The 19,882-nt window shown below is 52.2% G+C and overlaps 1 protein-coding gene across 1 annotated transcript; it reads left to right on the forward strand.

Moving 5' to 3' along the window:
* Positions 1 to 403: 403 nt before the first annotated feature.
* On the forward strand, positions 404 to 19,650 carry LOC147725148 (GTPase IMAP family member 8-like). Its single transcript, XM_086918189.1, has 3 exons — positions 404 to 449; positions 709 to 1,449; positions 19,070 to 19,650. The coding sequence occupies exons 1-3, from the start codon at positions 404 to 406 to the stop codon at positions 19,648 to 19,650; spliced, it is 1,368 nt and encodes a 455-aa protein (XP_086774315.1).
* Positions 19,651 to 19,882: the final 232 nt, after the last annotated feature.

The following is a 19,882-nucleotide window of genomic DNA, read 5'->3' on the forward strand; positions in this document are numbered from 1 at the left end:
CAAAAAATTCCAAGCAAGCATTGGCATAGCCATTAGGTCTCACCTTTAGGACCTTATTAGTGTTTAGCCATGCAACATTTAATGTTGTTGCACCAAGGATATTGTGCTGGATAAATAAACACTTATAAGGTCCCAAAGGAGAGACCTATTGGCTGTGCCAATGCTTGTTATTTAATACTGTGCTAAGAAGTACATACTCTCAGCTGATATGTGCTGTAAGCTGCAGTCTGCAAATTAATGTTAGTACACCCCCGAGTATAAAAAGGCTGCGGATTAAATAAAAGCAAATGGAGGTCAGAAATGTGGTAGTAATCCATAAACTATATGTATGTACGCATTGTCATACTGATAATTATTTTCAGTGAATAAAATAATTCTTGGATGAAATTCTTATTTCACAGGAATGTTAACTGCAAATGTGGAAAAACAGTTCATCTGTATGGCCTATGGTATGCTTTTTGTGCATAGAAGCTCGCAAACACAGTCCATGCACTACTCCAAAATCATCTTGGAAACAGTGATAGACAACATGCTTTGGCGTTGCCATTGGTTGTTGTGCGTGGGAGGCCAGTGAGAAATGTGCATGATGAATGTTGATTCAATAAAGTACCCCGCCCAACAGCACTTTAGAGATGAGAAGCTGCACTTGTTCCCGTTCTTAGCACATTTGAAAGGCACCCTGTGTGACCTCTGTGACCTATGTGTGAGCTATACGTGACCTGTGCGACCTGAGTGTGACCTTGAGTAACCTGCGCTCTCTTCTCTTCCCAGGGCCCCGTGAGCTGAGGATCGTCCTGGTCGGGAGGACGGGAGCGGGGAGAAGTGCGACCGGAAACACCATCCTCGGGCGGAGTGAGTTTGCATCCAGACACTCTTCAAATGCAGTGACAAGTACGTGCAAAGAAAGGTCCTGTGTGAAGAACGGACGAAAGATCGTGGTCGTCGACACCCCTGGACTGCTCAACTCCGTGATCCCAAATTCAGTGATTGCTCAGGAGATCGCTGAATGTGTGGTGATGGCGGCCCCCGGCCCCCACGCCATCGTCCTGGTGCTCCAGGCCGCCGGTTGCTTCATCGATAAAGAGGCGGCGGTCGTCCGGGACATCCAGACTTTGTTCGGAAAAGAGGCCTCGCGGTTCATGCTGGTCCTGTTCACACGGACGGATGACCTGGTAGAGGATGGAGTCAGCCTGGAAGAGTACATCAAAGACGCAGATAATAAACTACAACAGGTGCTCAGGAGCAGCGGGGGCCGCTACCTGGGCTTCAACAACCGGGCTCAGGGGGAGGACCGGGAGCAGCAGGTGGAGGCGCTGATCTCACTGGTCCAGTCGATGGTGGAGAAGAACGGAGGGTCGTACTACACCACGGAGATGTTCTGGAAGGCGGAGGAGGAGCTCCGGAGCCAGGAGGAAAATATCATAAGTTCAAGTTCAAGTTCAGTAATTTGTATAGCGCACTACTCACCCAGAGGGTCTCAAGGCGCTTGAGGGAGGGTGGGTGCATTACTTATCGAATAGCCAGGTTTTTAGCTGCTTTCTGAAGGAGAGGTGGTTCTGTGTAAGGCGGAGGTGAGTGGGGAGAGAATTCCAGGTTTTGGACGCTAAGTAGGAGAAAGATCTTCCTCCCATGGTGGATCTATTAATACGCGGGATTGCGGCGAGGGCTTGATTGGATGAACGTAGTTGGCGGGTGGGTGTGTAGAAGGACAGTCGTTTGTTGAGGCATTCGGGTCCTAAGTCGTAGAGGGCCTTGTGTGCATGGGTGAGGAGACAGAACATCATTCTCTTGTTGATGGGAAGCCAGTGGAGATCTTTCAGGTGACTGGAAATGTGAGCTTGGCGGGGGATGTCCAGTATGAGTCTGGCTGAGGCGTTTTGGATGCATTGGAGTTATTTCAGTAGTTTGGCTGTGGTTCCGGCGTAAAGGGTGTTTCCATAGTCTAGTCGGCTAGTGACTAGTGCGTGGGTGACTGTCTTTCTTGTTTCAGTGGGGATCCAGCGGAAGATTTTTTGAGCATGCGTAGGATGTTGAAGCATGATGATGAGACGGCGTTGGCTTGTCTGGTCATCGAGAGGGAGGAGTCTAGGATGAAGCCCAGGTTACGTGCGTGATCTGTAGGTATGGGTGCTGTGCCCAGAGCTGGTGGCCACCATGAGTCGTCCCATGCAGAGGGGGATGGTCCTAAGATGAGGTCTTCTGTTTTGTCCGAGTTTAGTTTTAAACGGCTGTTCTTCATCCATTCGGCTACTTCTTTCATTCTTTCGTGTAGATTGGTTTTGGCGGTGTTAGGGTCTTTGGTGAGGGAGAGGATTAGCTGGGTGTCGCCAGCTTAGGAGATGATGTTGAGGTTGTGTTGTCGCGCGATGGATACGAGGGGACTCATGTATACGTTGAAGAGGGCGGACTGAGTGACGATCCTTGTGGTACGCCGCAGATGACTTCGGTGGCTTCTAATTTGAATGGGGGGAGGCGGACTCTCTGGGTTCTTCCGGCGAGGAACAAGATGATCCAGTCCAACGCTTTTCCTTGTATTCCGACGTTGCTGAGGTGTTGTATGAGGGTGTTATGACAGACTGTGTCGAAGGCGGCGGAGAGGTTAAGTAGGATGAGGGCAACTGTTTCTCTGTTGTCTAGTAGCGATCGGATGTCGTCTGTAGCAGCGATGAGGGCGGTTTCGGTGCTGTGTTTGGCTCGGAAGCCAGCTGTGAGGGGTCGAGTGAATTGTTGGATTCAAGGAAGGCGGCGAGCTGACTATTGACGGCTTTCTCAATGATTTTGGCCAGGAAGGGGAGGAGTGAGAAGGGGCGGTAGTTCTTAAGTTTTCTTTCTTTTCTAGAGGCAGCGCTTTATAACTCATTTGTGCATGTAGTTTTGGCAGCGCTTTTAACCTGCAGTGCATTCATTTTAGACAGGTTGTTTTAAATTTGTCAGCGCTCTTACCGGGACTCTCTGTGTGAGCACGCTGGTACTTATTAGCATTCGAAATTACCAGCCTTCGCATTGCGCCCTCCCGGTTTCACTTTCCAGCCCCCCCACCATCTTGTTGTTGTGCTTTTCCCCTGGCCCGCCTCCACGTCCTCGCCTCCCAGCGGACCCTCCCACGCTCCGCCCCCTCCACCACCTATGTTAGTCAGATGTCCCAACGCGCAGCGTCCACGCGCTACGGCCACGCCGAAGGTGCGCCAAAGGTAAGCCCGTCTATGCCCGTCCGCGCCTGGACCGCGCCCAGTGCCAGACCCCCTGGTCCTCGCATTGTCCAGCCCTCCCGCTTTACCTACGATGCCACCACCCTCCTAGCCCTCAACCCCGGCCGCTCCCCCAACTGCGTCCAAGCCGCTCCTGGACATACCCACGGACCTTTCTCATGCTACTCCTGCAAATTCACCGGCACCCTCAACAACTCCGCTACGATCACACCACAGATTTCCGACCCCAACTACCTACAATGCATCTTGCTCAACACCCGATCGGTCCACAGACACGCCATTGACCTTTGGAATCTACTTGACACCATCTCTCCGGACATCGCCTTCTTAACAGAAACATGGATGAACGCCTCCTCCGCCCCGGACATCACCATTGCCATCCCAGAACATTATAAGATCATACGCAAGGACCGTACCGGCCACACAGGAGGAGGAATCGCTATCGTCCATAAGAAATCCATCCACATCTCAACTAGCTCTGACGTCAATCTCGCCAACTCTGAACACCTTCACTTCCAGATCCACATCGACCCCAAGACCACACTCAGAGGCACCCTCCTCTACAGACCACCAGGACCCCGCGCAAAATTCAGTGAAGACATCACGGACTTCATCACTCCACACGCGCTCCCCTCCAAAGATTACATCCTTCTGGGAGACCTCAACTTTCACCTTGAAAAGAACAACGACCGCAACACCACCGCCCTCTTGGACAACCTCGCCAACCTCGGACTTAAACAACTGGTCACTTCCCCCACCCACATCGCAGGTCACACACTCGACCCTATCTTCACCTCCAGCAATCATGTCTCCTTCAGCCACACTACGGATCTCCTCTGGACTGACCACAGCTGCGTTCACTTCACCTACAACAAGTCGAAACCCATCAACCACCCCCAACCAACTCTGCAACAAAACTGGAACAAAATCACCATCGACCAGATCTCCTCATCGCTCCGTCTAAACACCCCAGCCCACTCTTCTAATCCAGACCAAGCCGCCACCAACTTCACCCTATGGCTATCCAACACCACCGACACCTTAGCACCATTGAAAAAACGTCAAAGCAAACCTGGCAGCAAGAAGGCCTCATGGTTCAACGATGATCTTAAGAAGTCCAAGAAACTCTGCCGCTCCCTTGAAAAAGCCTAGAAAAAAGACCCAACAACTAGCACCAAGGACGCCTTCAAAAACGCCACCCGCACACACCACCAACTAATCCGAAAGGCCAAGAAAACAGCTTTCAAGGATCGACTAGACAACAACGCCCACAACAGCAAGGAACTTTTCAACATCGTCAAGGAATTTACCAATCCCTCGGCCAACTCCAACGACATCACCCCCTCTCAAGCCCTCTGCGACTCCCTGGCTTTATTCTTCCACAACAAAATTGCAGACATCCACAACAGCTTCGACAACAAACCGGAGACCAACCCAACCAACCATATGATGAACATTCTCCCCCCTTGAACACCCTTAACGACTGGAACCCAATCTCCACTGAGGACACCATCCGCCTGATGAACTCCATCCACTCAGGATCCCCCACAGACCCATGCCCTCACCACATCTTCAACAAAGTAGACTCCGTCATAGCACCGCACCTCCGAGACGTCATCAACTGCTCCTTCAACTCCGCCACCTTCCCGGAAAGCTGGAAACACGCTGAACTCACCGCCCTTCTGAAAAAACCCACAGCGGACCCCACCGAACTCAAAAATTACCGCCCCATCTCGCTCCTTCCTTTCCCGGCCAAAGTCATCGAGAAAGCTGTCAACAACCAGCTCGCCGCCTTCCTCGAAGCCAACAAATCCCTCGACTCCTCACAGTCTGGCTTCCGAGCAAAACACAGCACTGAGACCGCCCTCATCGCAGCAACAGACGACATTCGAACTCTACTGGACAATGGAGACACAGTCGCCCTCATCCTCCTCGATCTCTCTGCAGCCTTCGACACAGTCTGCCACAACACCCTTTTACAACGCCTCAGAAACATCGGAATACAAGGAAAAGCACTTGAATGGATCACTCGTTCCTCACCGGTAGAACCCAGAGAGTCCGCCTTCCACCATTCAAGTCCGAGGCCACTGAAGTCATCTGTGGCGTACCACAAGGATCCTCACTCAGTCCCACCCTCTTCAACGTATACATGAGCCCCCTCGCGGCCATCGCCCGCCAACACAACCTCAACATCATCTCTTACGCGGATGACACTCAACTGATCCTTTCTCTCACCAATGACCCCAGCACCGCCAAAACTAACCTACACGAAGGAATGAAAGAAGTTGCCGAATGGATGAAACACAGCCGTCTGAAACTGAACTCAGATAAAACAGAAGTCCTCATCTTAGGTACATCCCCCTCTGCATGGGACGTCTCTTGGTGGCCGGAAGCCCTTGGAAAAGCACCCATCCCGACAGACCACGCACGGAACCTAGGCGTTATCCTGGATTCCTCACTTTCAATGAACAGACAAGTCAACGCCGTCTCCTCATCCTGCTTCAACATTCTTCGCATGCTCAAAAAAACATTTCGCTGGATCCCCACCGAAACCAGAAAAACAGTCACCCACGCTCTGGTCACGAGCCGATTGGACTACGGAAACACCCTCTACGCAGGTACTACCGCTAAACTCCAGAAAAAACTCCAACGAATCCAAAACGCCTCAGCCAGGATCATATTAGACATCCCGCGTAACGAACACATCTCTGGTCACCTGAAAAACCTCCACTGGCTACCCGTCAATAAGAGGATCACTTTCCGACTTCTAACCCACGCACACAAATCACTCTACGATATCGGACCAGAATGCCTCAACTCACGACTGTCCTTCTACACCCCCTCCCGCCAACTACGTTCTTCCAGCCAAGCCCTCGCCACTGTACCTCGCATCAACAAGACCACCATGGGAGGTAGATCCTTCTCATACCTGGCAGCTAAAACATGGAACTCACTCCCCACTTACCTTCGCCTTACCCAGAACCACCTAGCATTCAGAAAGCAACTTAAAACGTGGATATTTGACAAGTAATCCTCCTCCCCTACCTAAGCGCCTTGAGACCCTCTGGGCATGTAGTGCGCTATATAAATTCTTTGACTTGTCTTGACTTGACTTAAGTTCAGAGGGGTCCGCTGTGGGTTTCTTCAAAAGGGCGCTGAGTTCGGCATGTTTCCAGCTTTCTGGGAAGGTAGCGGAGTTGAAGGAGCAGTTGATGACATCGTGGAGATGGGGTGCGATGATGGAGTCTGCTTTGTTGAAGATGTGGTGGGGGCATGGGTCAGTTGGTGAACCTGAGTGGATGGAGTTCATCAGACGGATGGTGTCTTCAGTAGTGATTGGGTTCCAGGCGCAAAGGTTGTGAGAGTGCTGTATTGGTTCAGAAGTGGGTGGAGTGGGTTGTTCTTCGGACAGGTTTTCAAAGCTCTTATGAATGTCGGCGATTTTGTTGTGGAAGAAAGGATAGAGAGTCGCATAGTTCTTGGGAGGGAGTGATGTCGTTGGTGCCGGCGATGGGGTTGGTAAATTCTTTGACGATGTTGAATAATTCCTTGTTGTTGTGGACGTTGTTGTTGAGTCGATCCTTGAATGCTGATTTCTTGGTGGATCGGATCAATTGGTGGTGTTTGCGGGTGGCGTCCTTGAAGGTGGTCAGGTTGTTAGTGGTTGGGTTTTTTCTCCAGGATTTCTCGAGGGTATGACATAACTTCTTGGATTTCTTAAGGTCATCGTTGAACCAGGGGGCCTTTTTGCTACCTTGTTTGATCTGGTGGTTTTTCAAGGGTGCTAATTCATCCGCGCTGTGGGTGATCCATTGTGTGAGTTTGGTGGCAGCTTGGTTTGGGTCCGGTGATATGGTGGGGGGGTTTTGGTTAAGAGATGTGAAGAGTTGGTCGGTGGTCATTTTGTTCCAGTTTCTTCGAGGAATAGGTTGTGGTGGGATGTGGGTCGTGGTCTTTTTGTAGCTGAAGTGAACGCAGCTGTGGTCCGTCCAATGGAGAGCTGCGGTGTGATCGAAGGAGATGTGTTTGCTGGAGGTGAAGATAGGGTCGAGCGTGTGTCTGGCAAAGTGGGTGGGGGTGTCAACAAGTTGTTTGAGTCCGAGATTGGCCAGGTTGTCCAGAAGGGTGGTGGTGTTGCTGTCGTTATTCTTTTCCAGGTGGAAGTTGAGGTCTACCAGTAGGATGTAGTTCTCGGAGGTGAGGGCATGTGGGCTGATGAAGTCAGTGATGACTTTGTTGAATTGTGTGCGGGTTCCTGGTGGTCTGTATATGAGGGTGCCTCTAAGTGTGGTCCTGTGCTCGATGTGGATCTTGAAGTGAAGGTGTTCGGCAGATGCGAGGTTATCGTCGGAGCTGGTCGTGATTCGGATGGTGTTCTTATGGACGATGGCGATGCCTCCTCCTGTTTGGTTGGTGCGGTCTTTTCGGATGATCTTGTAAGCGTCCGGGATGGCTATGGCGATGTCGGGTGCTGATGAGGGGTTCATCCAAGTTTCTGTAAGGAAGGCGACGTCCGGCGATGTAGTGTCGAGTAGGTCCCAGAGTTCAGTGGCGTGTTTGTCCGTTCAGCAGGATGCACTTCAGGTGGTTAGAGACGGAGCTGTGTTTGGGGGAGGAGGATTTGGTGTGGGTCCTGACGCAGACGAACTTGCTGGAGTGGCAGGGGAATGGTCTGTGGGTGTGTCCTGGGGTAGCTACGCAGCATTGTGGGGTGCGTCTGGGATTAAGGGCAAGGAGAGTAGCGGCGCCATACGTTAAGCGAGTGGAGTGGGTATAGCGAGGACCAGGGTGTCTGGCGCTGGGCGCGGTCCAGGTGCTGACGGGCGTAGAGGGGCTTACCTTTGGCGCACCTTCGGCGCACATGGGGCACGCCCGCTGCGCTTGAATGCTGCACGCAAATGCATCTGACATAAGTGGATAGTGGAAGGGGAGGGGCGAGGGAGGAGCAGCTGGGAGGCGGGGGCGGAGTGGAGAGGACGGGCTCCGAGGCACAACAACAACAAAATGGCAGCGGAATCGAAACCGGAACCGGTTGGGGCAACAAACAGTTACAACGTAGTGGGCAGAGGCACTATCACGAATAGGCACAATTAAATTAAATTTCAATCTAGCTGGTAATGCGAGCGCTACGCGAGGCGATGTGTGTACTATATGCAAAGGCAAGAATACTCAATGAGGCAATGCGACCAATGCAGGCACCAGGCAACAGAATTAAACAATTAATGCCAAGCAGCAGAAATAAACAATTAATGCAGAGCGAGCAGCACAGCGATATCGATATAGGCAACAGAAATAAACAATTAATTCCGAGCGAGCAGCACAACGATACCAATGCAGGCAATGGTGCAGACGTAATGTGTTGAGCAATGCGAGCAGCACAGAGATAGCAGCGAGGGCCAGGGGCCGTGGGGAGCAACCGATTCTGACGGAGAGCTGGGCAAGACCACTGACTCATTGTCAGTAACATTGCTCTCCCACCCTCGCAGCTCCACCATTAAGTGAGGGGCCCCTGCCCCTGCACTCTTGAGTGTTAGTGATCGAGGCCCTCCTCCACCCGCAGGTTTCCCTGCGCCTCATCCCTGGTGGTCCAGTGGACCTCTGTCTCCTTTCTCTCACTCTGCTCCTTCACTCGTTTTTTTTATCCTTTCTATCTTTCACCCTTCTGCACCTTTCTGCATCTCTGCTCTTTTGTGCCGTATTTCTGCCCATTTTCCCTTTCTCTACCTCTGCTCCTTCACTCGTTTTCACTCGTTTTCCTACCCTTTCTATCTTTCACCTTTCTGCACCTCTGCTCTTTTTTGCCTTATTTCTGGCCATGTTCGATTTCTCTCCCTCTGCTCCTTCACTTGTTTTTCTACCCTTTCCATCTTTCACCTTTCTGCCCTTTTCGGCATCTCTGCTCTTTTGTGCCTTATTTCTGCTTATTTTCAAGTTTTTCTTTATCCCTTCTTTCCTCCCTTTACCTTTCCCCGCCGCTGCTGCCCCCGCGGCCCCTCCCCCCCCCAGCGCGACCGGCCCAATCCAGCTCCTCTCCCCGCTCCCGCCTCCCAGCTGTCCAGCCCTCCCCGACCCCTACTTAATGGCGGCCACTGCGGGGACAGGCGAGCAAGACCACTGACTCATTGTCAGTGAAATTGCTCTCCCACCCTCGCAGCTCCACCATTATGTGAGGTGCCCCTGCCCCTGCACTCTTGAGTGTTAGTGATCGAGGCCCTCCTCCACCCGCAGGTTTCCCTGCGCCTCATCCCTGGTGGTCCAGTGGACCTCTGTCTCCTTTCTCTCACTCTGCTCCTTCACTCATTTTTCTATCCTTTCTATCTTTCACCCTTCTGCACCTTTCTGCATCTCTGCTCTTTTGTGCCGTGTTTCTGCCCATTTTCCCTTTCTCTCCCTCTGCTCCTTCACTCGTTTTCACTCGTTTTTCTACCCTTTCTGTCTTTCACCTTGCTGCACCTCTGCTCTTTTTTGCCTTATTTCTGCCCATTTTCCCTTTCTCTCCCTCTGCTCCCCATTTTCCATTTCTCTCCCTCTGCTCCTTCACTCGTTTTCACTCGTTTTTCTACCCTTTCTGTCTTTCACCTTTCTGCACCTCTGCTCTTTTTTGCCTTATTTCTGCCCATTTTCCCTTTCTCTCCCTCTGCTCCTTCACTCGTTTTCACTCGTTTTTCTACCCTTTCCATCTTTCACCTTTCTGCCCTTTTCTGCCTCTCTGCTCTTTTGTGCCTTATTTCTGCTTATTTTCCATTTTTTCTTTATCCCTTCTTTCCTCCCTTTACCTTTCCCCGCCGCTGCTGCCCCCGCGGCCCCTCCCCCCCAGCGCAACTGGCCCAATCCAGCTCCTCTCCCCGCTCCCGCCTCCCAGCTGTCCAGCCCTCCTGGTCCCCTACATAATGGCAGCCACTGCGGGGACAGGCGAGCAAGACCACTGACTCATTGTCAGTGAAATTGCACTCCCACCCTCGCAGCTCCACCATTAAGTGAGGTGCCCCTGCCCCTGCACTCTTGAGTGTTAGTGATCGAGGCCCTCCTCCACCCGCAGGTTTCCCTGCGCCTCATCCCTGGTGGTCCAGTGGACCTCTGTCTCCTTTCTCTCACTCTGCTCCTTCACTCGTTTTTCTATCCTTTCTATCTTTCACCCTTCTGCACCTTTCTGCATCTCTGCTCTTTTGTGCCGTATTTCTGCCCATTTTCCCTTTCTCTACCTCTGCTCCTTCACTCGTTTTCACTCGTTTTTCTACCCTTTCTATCTTTCACCTTTCTGCACCTCTACTCTTTTTTGCCTTATTTCTGGCCATTTTCCCTTTCTCTCCCTCTGCTCCTTCACTCGTTTTTCTACCCTTTCCATCTTTCACCTTTCTGCCCTTTTCTGCATCTCTGCTCTTTTGTGCCTTATTTCTGCTTATTTTCCATTTTTTCTTTATCCCTTCTTTCCTCCCTTTACCTTTCCCCACCCCTGCTGCCCCCGTGCCCCCCCCCGCTCGACCGGCCCAATCCAGCTCCTCTCCCCGCTCCTGCCTCCCAGCTGTCCAGCCCTCCCCGGCCCCTACTTAATGGCAGCCACTGCAGGGACAGGCGAGCAAGACCACTGACTCATTGTCAGTGAAATTGCTCTCCCACCCTCGCAGCTCCACCATTAAGTGAGGTGCCCCTGCCCCTGCACTCTTGAGTTGACCTCTGTCTCCTTTCTCTCACTCTGCTCCTTCACTCGTTTTTCTATCCTTTCTATCTTTCACCCTTCTGCACCTTTCTGCATCTCTGCTCTTTTGTGCCGTATTTCTGCCCATTTTCCCTTTCTCTCCCTCTGCTCCTTCACTCGTTTTTCTACCCTTTCTATCTTTCACCTTTCTGCACCTCTGCTCTTTTTTGCCTTATTTCTGCCCATTTTCCCTTTCTCTCCCTCTGCTCCTTCACTCGTTTTCACTCGTTTTTCTACCCTTTCCATCTTTCACCTTTCTGCCCTTTTCTGCATCTCTACTCTTTTGTGCCTTATTTCTGCTTATTGTCCATTTTTTCTTTATCCCTTCTTTCCTCCCTTTACCTTTCCCCGCCGCTGCTGCCCCCGTGGCCCCCCCCCCCCCCCCCAGCGCGACCGGCCCAATCCAGCTCCTCTCCCCGCTCCCGCCTGCCAGCTGTCCAGCCCTCCCCGACCCCTACTTAATGGCGGCCACTGCGGGGACAGGCGAGCAACACCACTGACTCATTGTCAGTGAAATTGCTCTCCCACCCTCGCAGCTCCACCATTAAGTGAGGTGCCCCTACCCCTGCACTCTTGAGTGTTAGTGATTGAGGTCCTCCTCCACCCGCAGGTTTCCCTGAGCCTCATTCCTGGTGGCCCAGTGGACCTCTGTCTCCTTTCTCTCACTCTGCTCCTTCACTCGTTTTTCTACCCTTTCTATCTTCCACCCTTGTGCACCTTTCTGCATCTCTGCTCTTTTGTGCCGTATTTCTGCCCATTTTCCCTTTCTCTCCCTCTGCTCCTTCACTCTTTTTCACTCGTTTTTCTACCCTTTCTATCTTTCACCTTTCTGCACCTCTGCTCTTTTTTGCCTTATTTCTGCCCATTTTCCCTTTCTCTCCCTCTGCTCCTTCACTCGTTTTCACTTGTTTTTCTACCCTTTCCATCTTTCACCTTTCTGCCCTTTTCTGCATCTCTGCTCTTTTGTGCCTTATTTCTGCTTATTTTCCATTTTTTCTTTATCCCTTCTTTCCTCCCTTTACCTTTCCCCACCTCTGCTGCCCCCGCGGCCCCTCCCCCCCAGAGCGACCGGCCCAATCCAGCTCCTCTCCCTGCTCCCGCCTCCCAGCTGTCCAGCCCTCCCCGACCCCTACTTAATGGCGGCCACTGCAGGGACAGGCGAGCAAGACCACTAACTCATTGTCAGTGAAATTGCTCTCCCACCCTCGCAGCTCCACCATTAAGTGAGGTGCCCCTGCCCCTGCACTCTTGAGTGTTAGTGATCGAGGCCTTCCTCCACCCGCAGGTTTCCCTGCGCCTCATCCCTGGTGGTCCAGTGGACCTCTGTCTCCTCTCACTCTGCTCCTTCACTCGTTTTTCTATCCTTTCTATCTTTCACCCCTCTGCACCTTTCTGCATCTCTGCTCTTTTGTGCCGTACTTCTGCCCATTTTCCCTTTCTCTCCCTCTGCTCCTTCACTCGTTTTCACTCGTTTTTCTACCCTTTCTATCTTTCATCTTTCTCCACCTCTGCTCTTTTTTTGCCTTATTTCTGCCCATTTTCCCTTTCTCTCCCTCTGCTCCTTCACTCATTTTCACTTGTTTTTCTACCCTTTCCATCTTTCACCTTTCTGCCCATTTCTGCAACTCTGCTCTTTTGTGCCTTATTTCTGCTTATTTTCCATTTTTTCTTTATCCCTTCTTTCCTCCCTTTACCTTTCCCCGCCGCTGCTGCCCCCGTGGCCCCTCCCCCCCAGCGCGACCGGCCCAATCCAGCTCCTCTCCCCGCTCCCACCTCCCAGCTGTCCAGCCCTCCCCGACCCCTACTTAATGGCGGCCACTGCGCGTCTGCGCCCGTCCGCGACCCATCTGCGACCAGCGCCAGGAACCCTGGACCTCCCCCCCGCCAACGCTACGACCCAGCAGCACTCCTCGCACTCAACCCAGGCTGCAACAATAACTGCAAGCTAGCATCACCAGCCGACACCCATGGACCCTTCAGCTGTCACCGCTGCCGGCACACCTGCAGCACCGCCAAGAACACGGATCCAGCACAACCCGCCCACAAGAACGCAACCGAACCGAAGACCCTGCTATGCATCCTCCTCAACGTCCGATCCCTCTACAAACACGCCACAGAAATCTGGGACCTCCCCGACAGCACCACCCCGGACGTAGCATTCTTCACTGAAACCTGGACCAACGTCATCTCAGGACCGGACATAGCCATCGCCATCCCCCAAGGATACAAGATCTACAGGAAGGACCGCCCCACCCACCCAGGAGGAGGAATCACCATCGTCCACAAATCCAGCCTCCGCCTGAGCACACTCCCTGACGAGTCCACAGAACTGATGGAACACCTTCACTTCAAGATACTGGCCAGCCCTACTGCCGCCCTCCGAGGAACCCTCATCTACCGACCCCCTGGACCACGCGGACCCTTCGCCAACTCCATCACGGACATTATCTCCCCGCAGGCCGTTGCATCCACCAACTACACCCTGCTGGGAGACCTCAACTTCCACCTCGACAATCAACTGGACCCCAACACCACATGCCTCCTGGACAACCTCCACAACATTGGACTCTGCCAGATCGTGACCGAGCCCACGCAATCAGCAGGACACACCCTCGACCCCCTCTTCACTACAGGAAACTCCATCACCTTCAGCCGCACCACCGAACTCCCATGGACCGACCATTGTTGCGTCCACTTCACCTTCAGAACACCCACCATCCACAGACACCAGCACCTGCTTTCACAAAGAAACTGGACCAAAATCACCGACGACCAGCTCATCTCCTCACTCAACAACTCCACCCCAACCATCGCGGAAAAGGACGACCCCAACACCGCAGCCCGAACCCTGCATAGATGGATCTCGGACAGCACCAACACCATAGCCCCCCTCAAGAAAAACAACAATACCCATGCCAAGAAAGCCAGATGGTTTACCACCAAACTTCGAGAGTCCAGGCACACATGCCGCCGCCTCGAAAAGGCCTGGAGAAACACCAAATCCACAGAAGCACACAACAACTACAGAGCCGCCACCAACGCTCACCATCAACTCATCAGAGAAACGAGGAAAAAAGCGATTGAAGACAGAATCTCCACCGACGCACACAACAGAAAGGAACTCTTCAGCATCATCAAGGAGTTCGCCCAACCCACCAGCGAGTCTACCGACATCCCTCCCTCACAAGACCTCTGCGACAAACTCAGCACCTTTTTCCACCACAAAATCAAGAGCATCTACGACAACTTCGACGAAGACAACCAACACACTGAACCCTCACCAACCACCCCCGACACCCGTAAACCAGCGATTGATGAATGGACAGTCCTCACCACCATAGACACACTGAAGGCAATGAAGTCAATCCACTCAGGGGCCCCCGTGGACCCCTGCCCTCACCACATATTCAACAGAGCCGCTGACACCATCGCACCCATGCTCTGCCACACCATCAACTGCTCCCTGGCGACCGCCTCGTTCCCCGATGACTGGAAACACGCTGAGGTCAACCCCCTCCTGAAGAAACCCTCAGCGGACCCCACCGACCTCAAAAACTACAGACCCATCTCCCTGCTCCCTTTCCCAGCGAAAGTCATCAAGAAAGCCATCAACAGCCAACTCGCCACATTCATTGAAGAACACAACATCCTCGACTCCTCCCAATCCGGCTTCAGAAAAAAACACAGTACGGAAACCGCCCTCCTCGCCGCAACAGACGACATCCACACCCTACTGTACAAAGGAGAAACAGTAGCTCTCATCCTCCTAGACCTATCAGCGGCATTCGACACAGTCTCCCACCGCACCCAAATACGCAGACTCTACGACGCAGGAATCCAGGACAAGGCCCTCGACTGGATCTGCTCCTTCCGCTCCGTCAGGACGCAACGGGTCAGACTCCCCCCTTTCCTCTCAGACCCGACACCTACCACCTGCGGAGTCCCCCAGGGCTCCTCCCTCAGCCCGACGCTCTTCAACGTCTACATGGCTCCACTTGCCCCCATCGTCAGAACCTATGGACTCAACATCGTGTCATACGCAGACGACACCCAGTTCATCCTCTCCCTATCCAACGAGCCCAACACCGCCAGACGCAACTTTCGAGAAGGCATGGAAGCCGTCGCCAAATGGATGAAAAACAGCTGCCTACAACTAAAAACCAACAAAACAGAAGTACTCATCAAGGGCTCAAACCCCGACGCCTGGAGCGACACCTGGTGGCCCACCGCCCTCGGAAACCCGCCAACCCCCACAGAACACGCACACAACCTGGGAATCATCCTGGACTCCGAGCTCAAAATGGACCGCCAGATCAACTCTGTCTCATCTTCCTGCTTCCACACCCTACGCCTCCTTCGTAAGACCTTCAAATGGATGCCCCTCAAACACCGAAAGACAGTCACTCACGCCCTGGTCACCAGCAGACTCGACCACAGAAACTCACTCTACGCCGGAATAAACAAAAACCTCATCCGCAAGCTACAGAACATCCAGAACGCCACCGCAAGACTGGTTCTCAACCTGCCAAAACACTGCCACATCTCCCAGCACCTGCGCACACTCCACTGGCTCCCCGTTGGGGCGAGAATCACCTTTAAGATGCTCACTCACGCACACAAGGCCCTCCACGGCACCGGACCAGCATACCTGAACAGCCGGCTCAAATTCCACGCACCCCAAAGGACCCTACGATCAGCCCAGCTCTCCTACGCCGTGGTCCCTCGCACCAGAAAGACCAGATCGGGAGGCCGCTCCTTTTCCTTCCTCGCGGCCAAAGCATGGAACGCCCTTCCGCTCCACCTCAGACAGACAACATCGCTCCCCATCATTGCAAGAAACCTCAAAACCTGGCTCTTCAACAGACCCCCTCCTTGATGGAATGGAACCTGCACCCCCCACCACCACTAGCGCCTTGAGACCCTTATGGGTGAGTAGTTGCACTTTAACAAACTCCTGATTGATTGATTGAGTGATGAAGAGCTGCCCCCTCCCCGCCAAGGCCAAAAAGAAGCTCCTGGCGGCGAAAACAGAGGGTGCGCTGGCAGCGGCATTTTAAGGTCCCAAAGGAGAGACTTATTGGCTATGCCAATGCTTGTTATTTAATAATGTGCTAAGAAGTACATACTCTCAGCTGATATGTGCTGTAAGCTGCAGTCTGCAAATTAATGTTAGTACACCCCCGAGTATAAAAAGGCTGCGGATTAAATAAAAGCAAATGGAGGTCAGAAATGTGGTAGTAATCCATAAACTATATGTATGTACGCATTGTCATACTGCTAATTATTTTCAGTAAAGAAAATCATTCTTGGATGAAATTCTTATTTCACAGGAATGTTAACTGCAAATGTGGAAAAACAGTTCATCTGTATGGCCTATGGTATGCTTTTTGTGCATAGAAGCTCGCAAACACAGTCCATGCACTACTCCAAAATCATCTTGGAAACAGTGATAGACACAGTGGCGGTTCTTACATGGGGGCGTTTGGGCGCCGCCCCCCCTGCTTTCTCGCCGTGCGAGAAGGCAGAACAAATGCTAGTTATCATATTATATAAGTTATATAATATGATAACTAGCATTTGTTTGTGCCTTCTCGCACGGCGAGAAAGCAGAACAGTTTCCGTGTTTACAGTGGGAGTGTTACTCGAGGGCAGGGGGAGTGGCTTGGGGGAGTGGCTTGCCCACTATTGTTAATACTGACTGTTTGGACAGCCTGAGGCCGGTGCCCAAACAGACAGTATTAACTACAGTGGGAAAGCCACTCCCCCAAGCCACCCCCCCCCTGGCCTCAACTCTCCCTGTTCTCTGTATGCTGCAGCAGCAGCATACGACAGAAAACTACGTCACCTGGGGCAGCCGGCCGCACCAATCAATCTGCGGCAGTGGAGAGGGAGGCTGCCTGCCGCGCCGCCTTCCTGATGACGTGCTGCAGCAGGACAGGACTTCAAAACGAGGACGGCGGGAATCGGGACGGAGTCTCTGGTAAGTTTATACGATTTTATTTAAAATATATTGGTTGTCCCTCATTTCCAATCCCCCCAACCCCCACCCCGTAATGCCGGCGAATTAGAGCCCGCCATTAAAGGCTGTTCACCCTTCACGTCTCTTCAGCATTTGTGACCTTTAACTCCTCTATTCATGAACGGAATGGAGAGGCTGCAGTTTGCTGAAGGTTTCTCCCCAGTCCCCTCCCCTGAGACAGACAGGCTGGTGCCACAGTTGTCAGATTTTTAACTCGTCAGTATTGTTGTGTGTTATACTACTGACAAACAGGTGCATTGCTTGCATATTGTATTGCGTACACAAGATATATCGTCGATTCGAATCACAGGTTCACTGGTACAGGACACGAATTTGAATTGATTTGCTTTTTGATTATAACACTACGAATTGGGATTCGAACGCAAAGAAAATAATTTGTCATTTTGTTCATTGTGTTCACTGTATTAGAGGAAGGTGAATTGAATCGAATAATAATAGCAAAACGTGTTGATGACAGCTCCTTAAGCGCAATATGGAGGGCTACATAAAAAAGCATTATCATTGTTTTATCGTTGAGACACTTCAGTTCAGCTGATGGGCACCGCCGATAAATGCAGTCTGTGTCAATGGTGACATTTTCCCATGATAAGGGTATAAAAGAGAAGCGAGCATTGGCGAAACCAGTCGGGGCGGAGTGATGCAGTTGTCCAAAAATACGCGCGTGCCCTTGAACTGCTGGTAGTCGCCGGAAGGCTAGTGGAAGCCATTTGCTGCTCATCATCTGTTTGAAGGGATTGGAGGCGGCCCACCTGGCGCAGGGATTAGAGTGGGGTGGGGGTGTCTGTGGGGGGAGGGGGGGCCCTCACACCTCCAGATCAAAGAGACAGGGAGTTGCGAGTCCTCGGAGATCGAGTGTGATGCTTCTGAGGGAGAACGAAGAGCCTCCTCCATGTGACAGTTTCCAGAGCATCTCCACCTTGAGGCTGGCTCGACAGCTATCATCTTGCTTCTTGTGACCCTTCTAACCCGAGCTGGACAGCAGGCCTGCAGTAATGTCAGGCGTGTTAATGTTTACTTGTGTACGACTGATGGCATCCAGGTGGGTTTTCCTGAGCTGGGTTTTTATAATGAAGCTAAGGAATGCATTTTCTAGGTTTTGAGCTCAGGCAAAACATGTTTGGATGTTACTTCTTTCTGCTTATTTAGTTAACGCATATAACCAGGCCACGCAGAAGCGGAAAGTTGGGACTGGCAACTATGTTCTTTTCCTGGGCTGTTCTGTGCCATAAGATTTGGAGAAAATCATATTTTCCCAACGTCCCCTTATTTCCGAGTCACACATGTGATTTTACTGCAGTATTGATTTGTCTTTAATAAGAGCACGCAGGTCATGGCTGGACCGATGCTGTCCTTTCTGAGGCCAGGGTGCGATGGCTTAGAAGAGCACTGCAGATAGGGATCATTGATTGGTAAGTAGGTTGTATTTATCAAGTGAAAAGGATTTGACAGCATTTACGTTAAGTTTGTGATGTAATGTTTCACATTTTACATGCTGCAGTCTTCTCGTGGCGCTCTGAAGTGTGACAAGAAACCAGCTTCTCCTGTCAATTAGTAACGGGGGCACATTAGATGTGTGAAAGGGTAGCACACAGTGGCACAGATGGACAGAGCACGTGGTAGCCCGGCGTCTGATATGCATTCAATTAGACTGACAGTTTTGCCAGTCATTGTCTTTGTCAGAACAGATTCACAATTGCTTGATAAATCTTCCTGCTGTCACAAATTTGCTTGAAAATGCACCATTTGCCTAATCTTTCTTCAAAATTTTCTTGGGGGTAGGTGGTTTGGATTGCTCGCTACGCTCACTCGATGCAGTGCAGTATGACAATTGTTTTACGCCCTACCACTTTCAAATGTCACCAGCCGCCACTGGATAGACAACATGCTTTGGCGTTGCCAATGGTTGTTGTGCGTTGGAGGGCAGCGAGAAATGTGCATGATGAATGTTAATTCAATTAAGTACCCCGCCCAGCTGCACTTTAGAGGTGAGAGCCTGCACTTGTTCCCGTTCTTAGCACTTCTGAAAGGCACCCTGTGTGACCTCTGTGACCTATGTGTGAGCTATACGTGACCTGTGCGACCGGAGTGTGACCTTGAGTAACCTGCGCTCTCTTCTCTTCCCAGGGCCCCGTGAGCTGAGGATCGTCCTGGTCGGGAGGTCGACATCGGGGAAAAGTGCGGCCGGAAACACCATCCTGGGACGGAGAGAATTCAACTCCAGACCGTCTTCAAATGCAGTGACATTGAAATGCAAGGAAGCGTCCTGTGTGAGGAGCGGACACAAGATCGTGGTCGTCGACACCCCTGGACTGCTCAATTCCGTGATCCCAAATTCAGTGATTGTTCAGGAGATCGCTGAATGTGTGGTGATGGCGGCACCCGGCCCCCACGCCATCGTCCTGGTGCTCCAGGCCGGTCGCTTCACCTATGAAGATGCGGCGGCCGTCCGGGACATCCAGACCCTGTTCGGAGAAGGGGCCTCGCGGTTCACGCTGGTCCTGTTCACGCGGATGGATGACCTGGAAAAGGATGGGGTCACCCTGGCAGAGCACATCAGAGCCTCAGATCCCAGGCTGAGCGCGATCCTTGAGGGCTGCGGGGGCCGCTGCGTGGCCTTCAACAACCGGGCTCAGGAGGAGGAGCGGGAGAAGCAGGTGCGCGCGCTGATCTCACTGGTCCAGTCAGTGGCGGCTGGTGACATTTGAAAGTGGTGGGGCGGAAAGTGGTAATCACACTGCACCGTAGCACCTCAGGACCTCACACTCTGCTGCCTGCTGTCTCCAGGCCTCTGGGCTCAAGCCCTCAAACCCAAGACCTCAGGCCCACTCATCCTGTAACACAGACCCCCACACTCTCTCTGTAGCCCTCTCACCCCGGACCTCAGACCCTCCCACCCTCGGACCTCAGTCAGCCCCTCTCACCCTCTCAGACCTTAGA

The sequence above is a fragment of the Lissotriton vulgaris genome, chromosome 4_1, assembly GCF_964263255.1.
Source record: "Lissotriton vulgaris chromosome 4_1, aLisVul1.2, whole genome shotgun sequence".
Classification (NCBI taxonomy): Eukaryota; Metazoa; Chordata; class Amphibia; order Caudata; family Salamandridae; genus Lissotriton; species Lissotriton vulgaris.

Bases quoted from the DNA above. Each gene is read 5' to 3' on its own strand.
- LOC147725148 (XM_086918189.1), top strand. From the start codon at position 404: ATGTTAACTGCAAATGTGGAAAAACAGTTCATCTGTATGGCCTATG. The intron at 450-708 runs GTATGCTTTTTG...CCTATGTGTGAG, and splicing joins GTTCATCTGTATGGCCTATG to CTATACGTGACCTGTGCGAC. The intron at 1,450-19,069 runs GTATAGCGCACT...TTCTCTTCCCAG, and splicing joins AAGTTCAAGTTCAGTAATTT to GGCCCCGTGAGCTGAGGATC.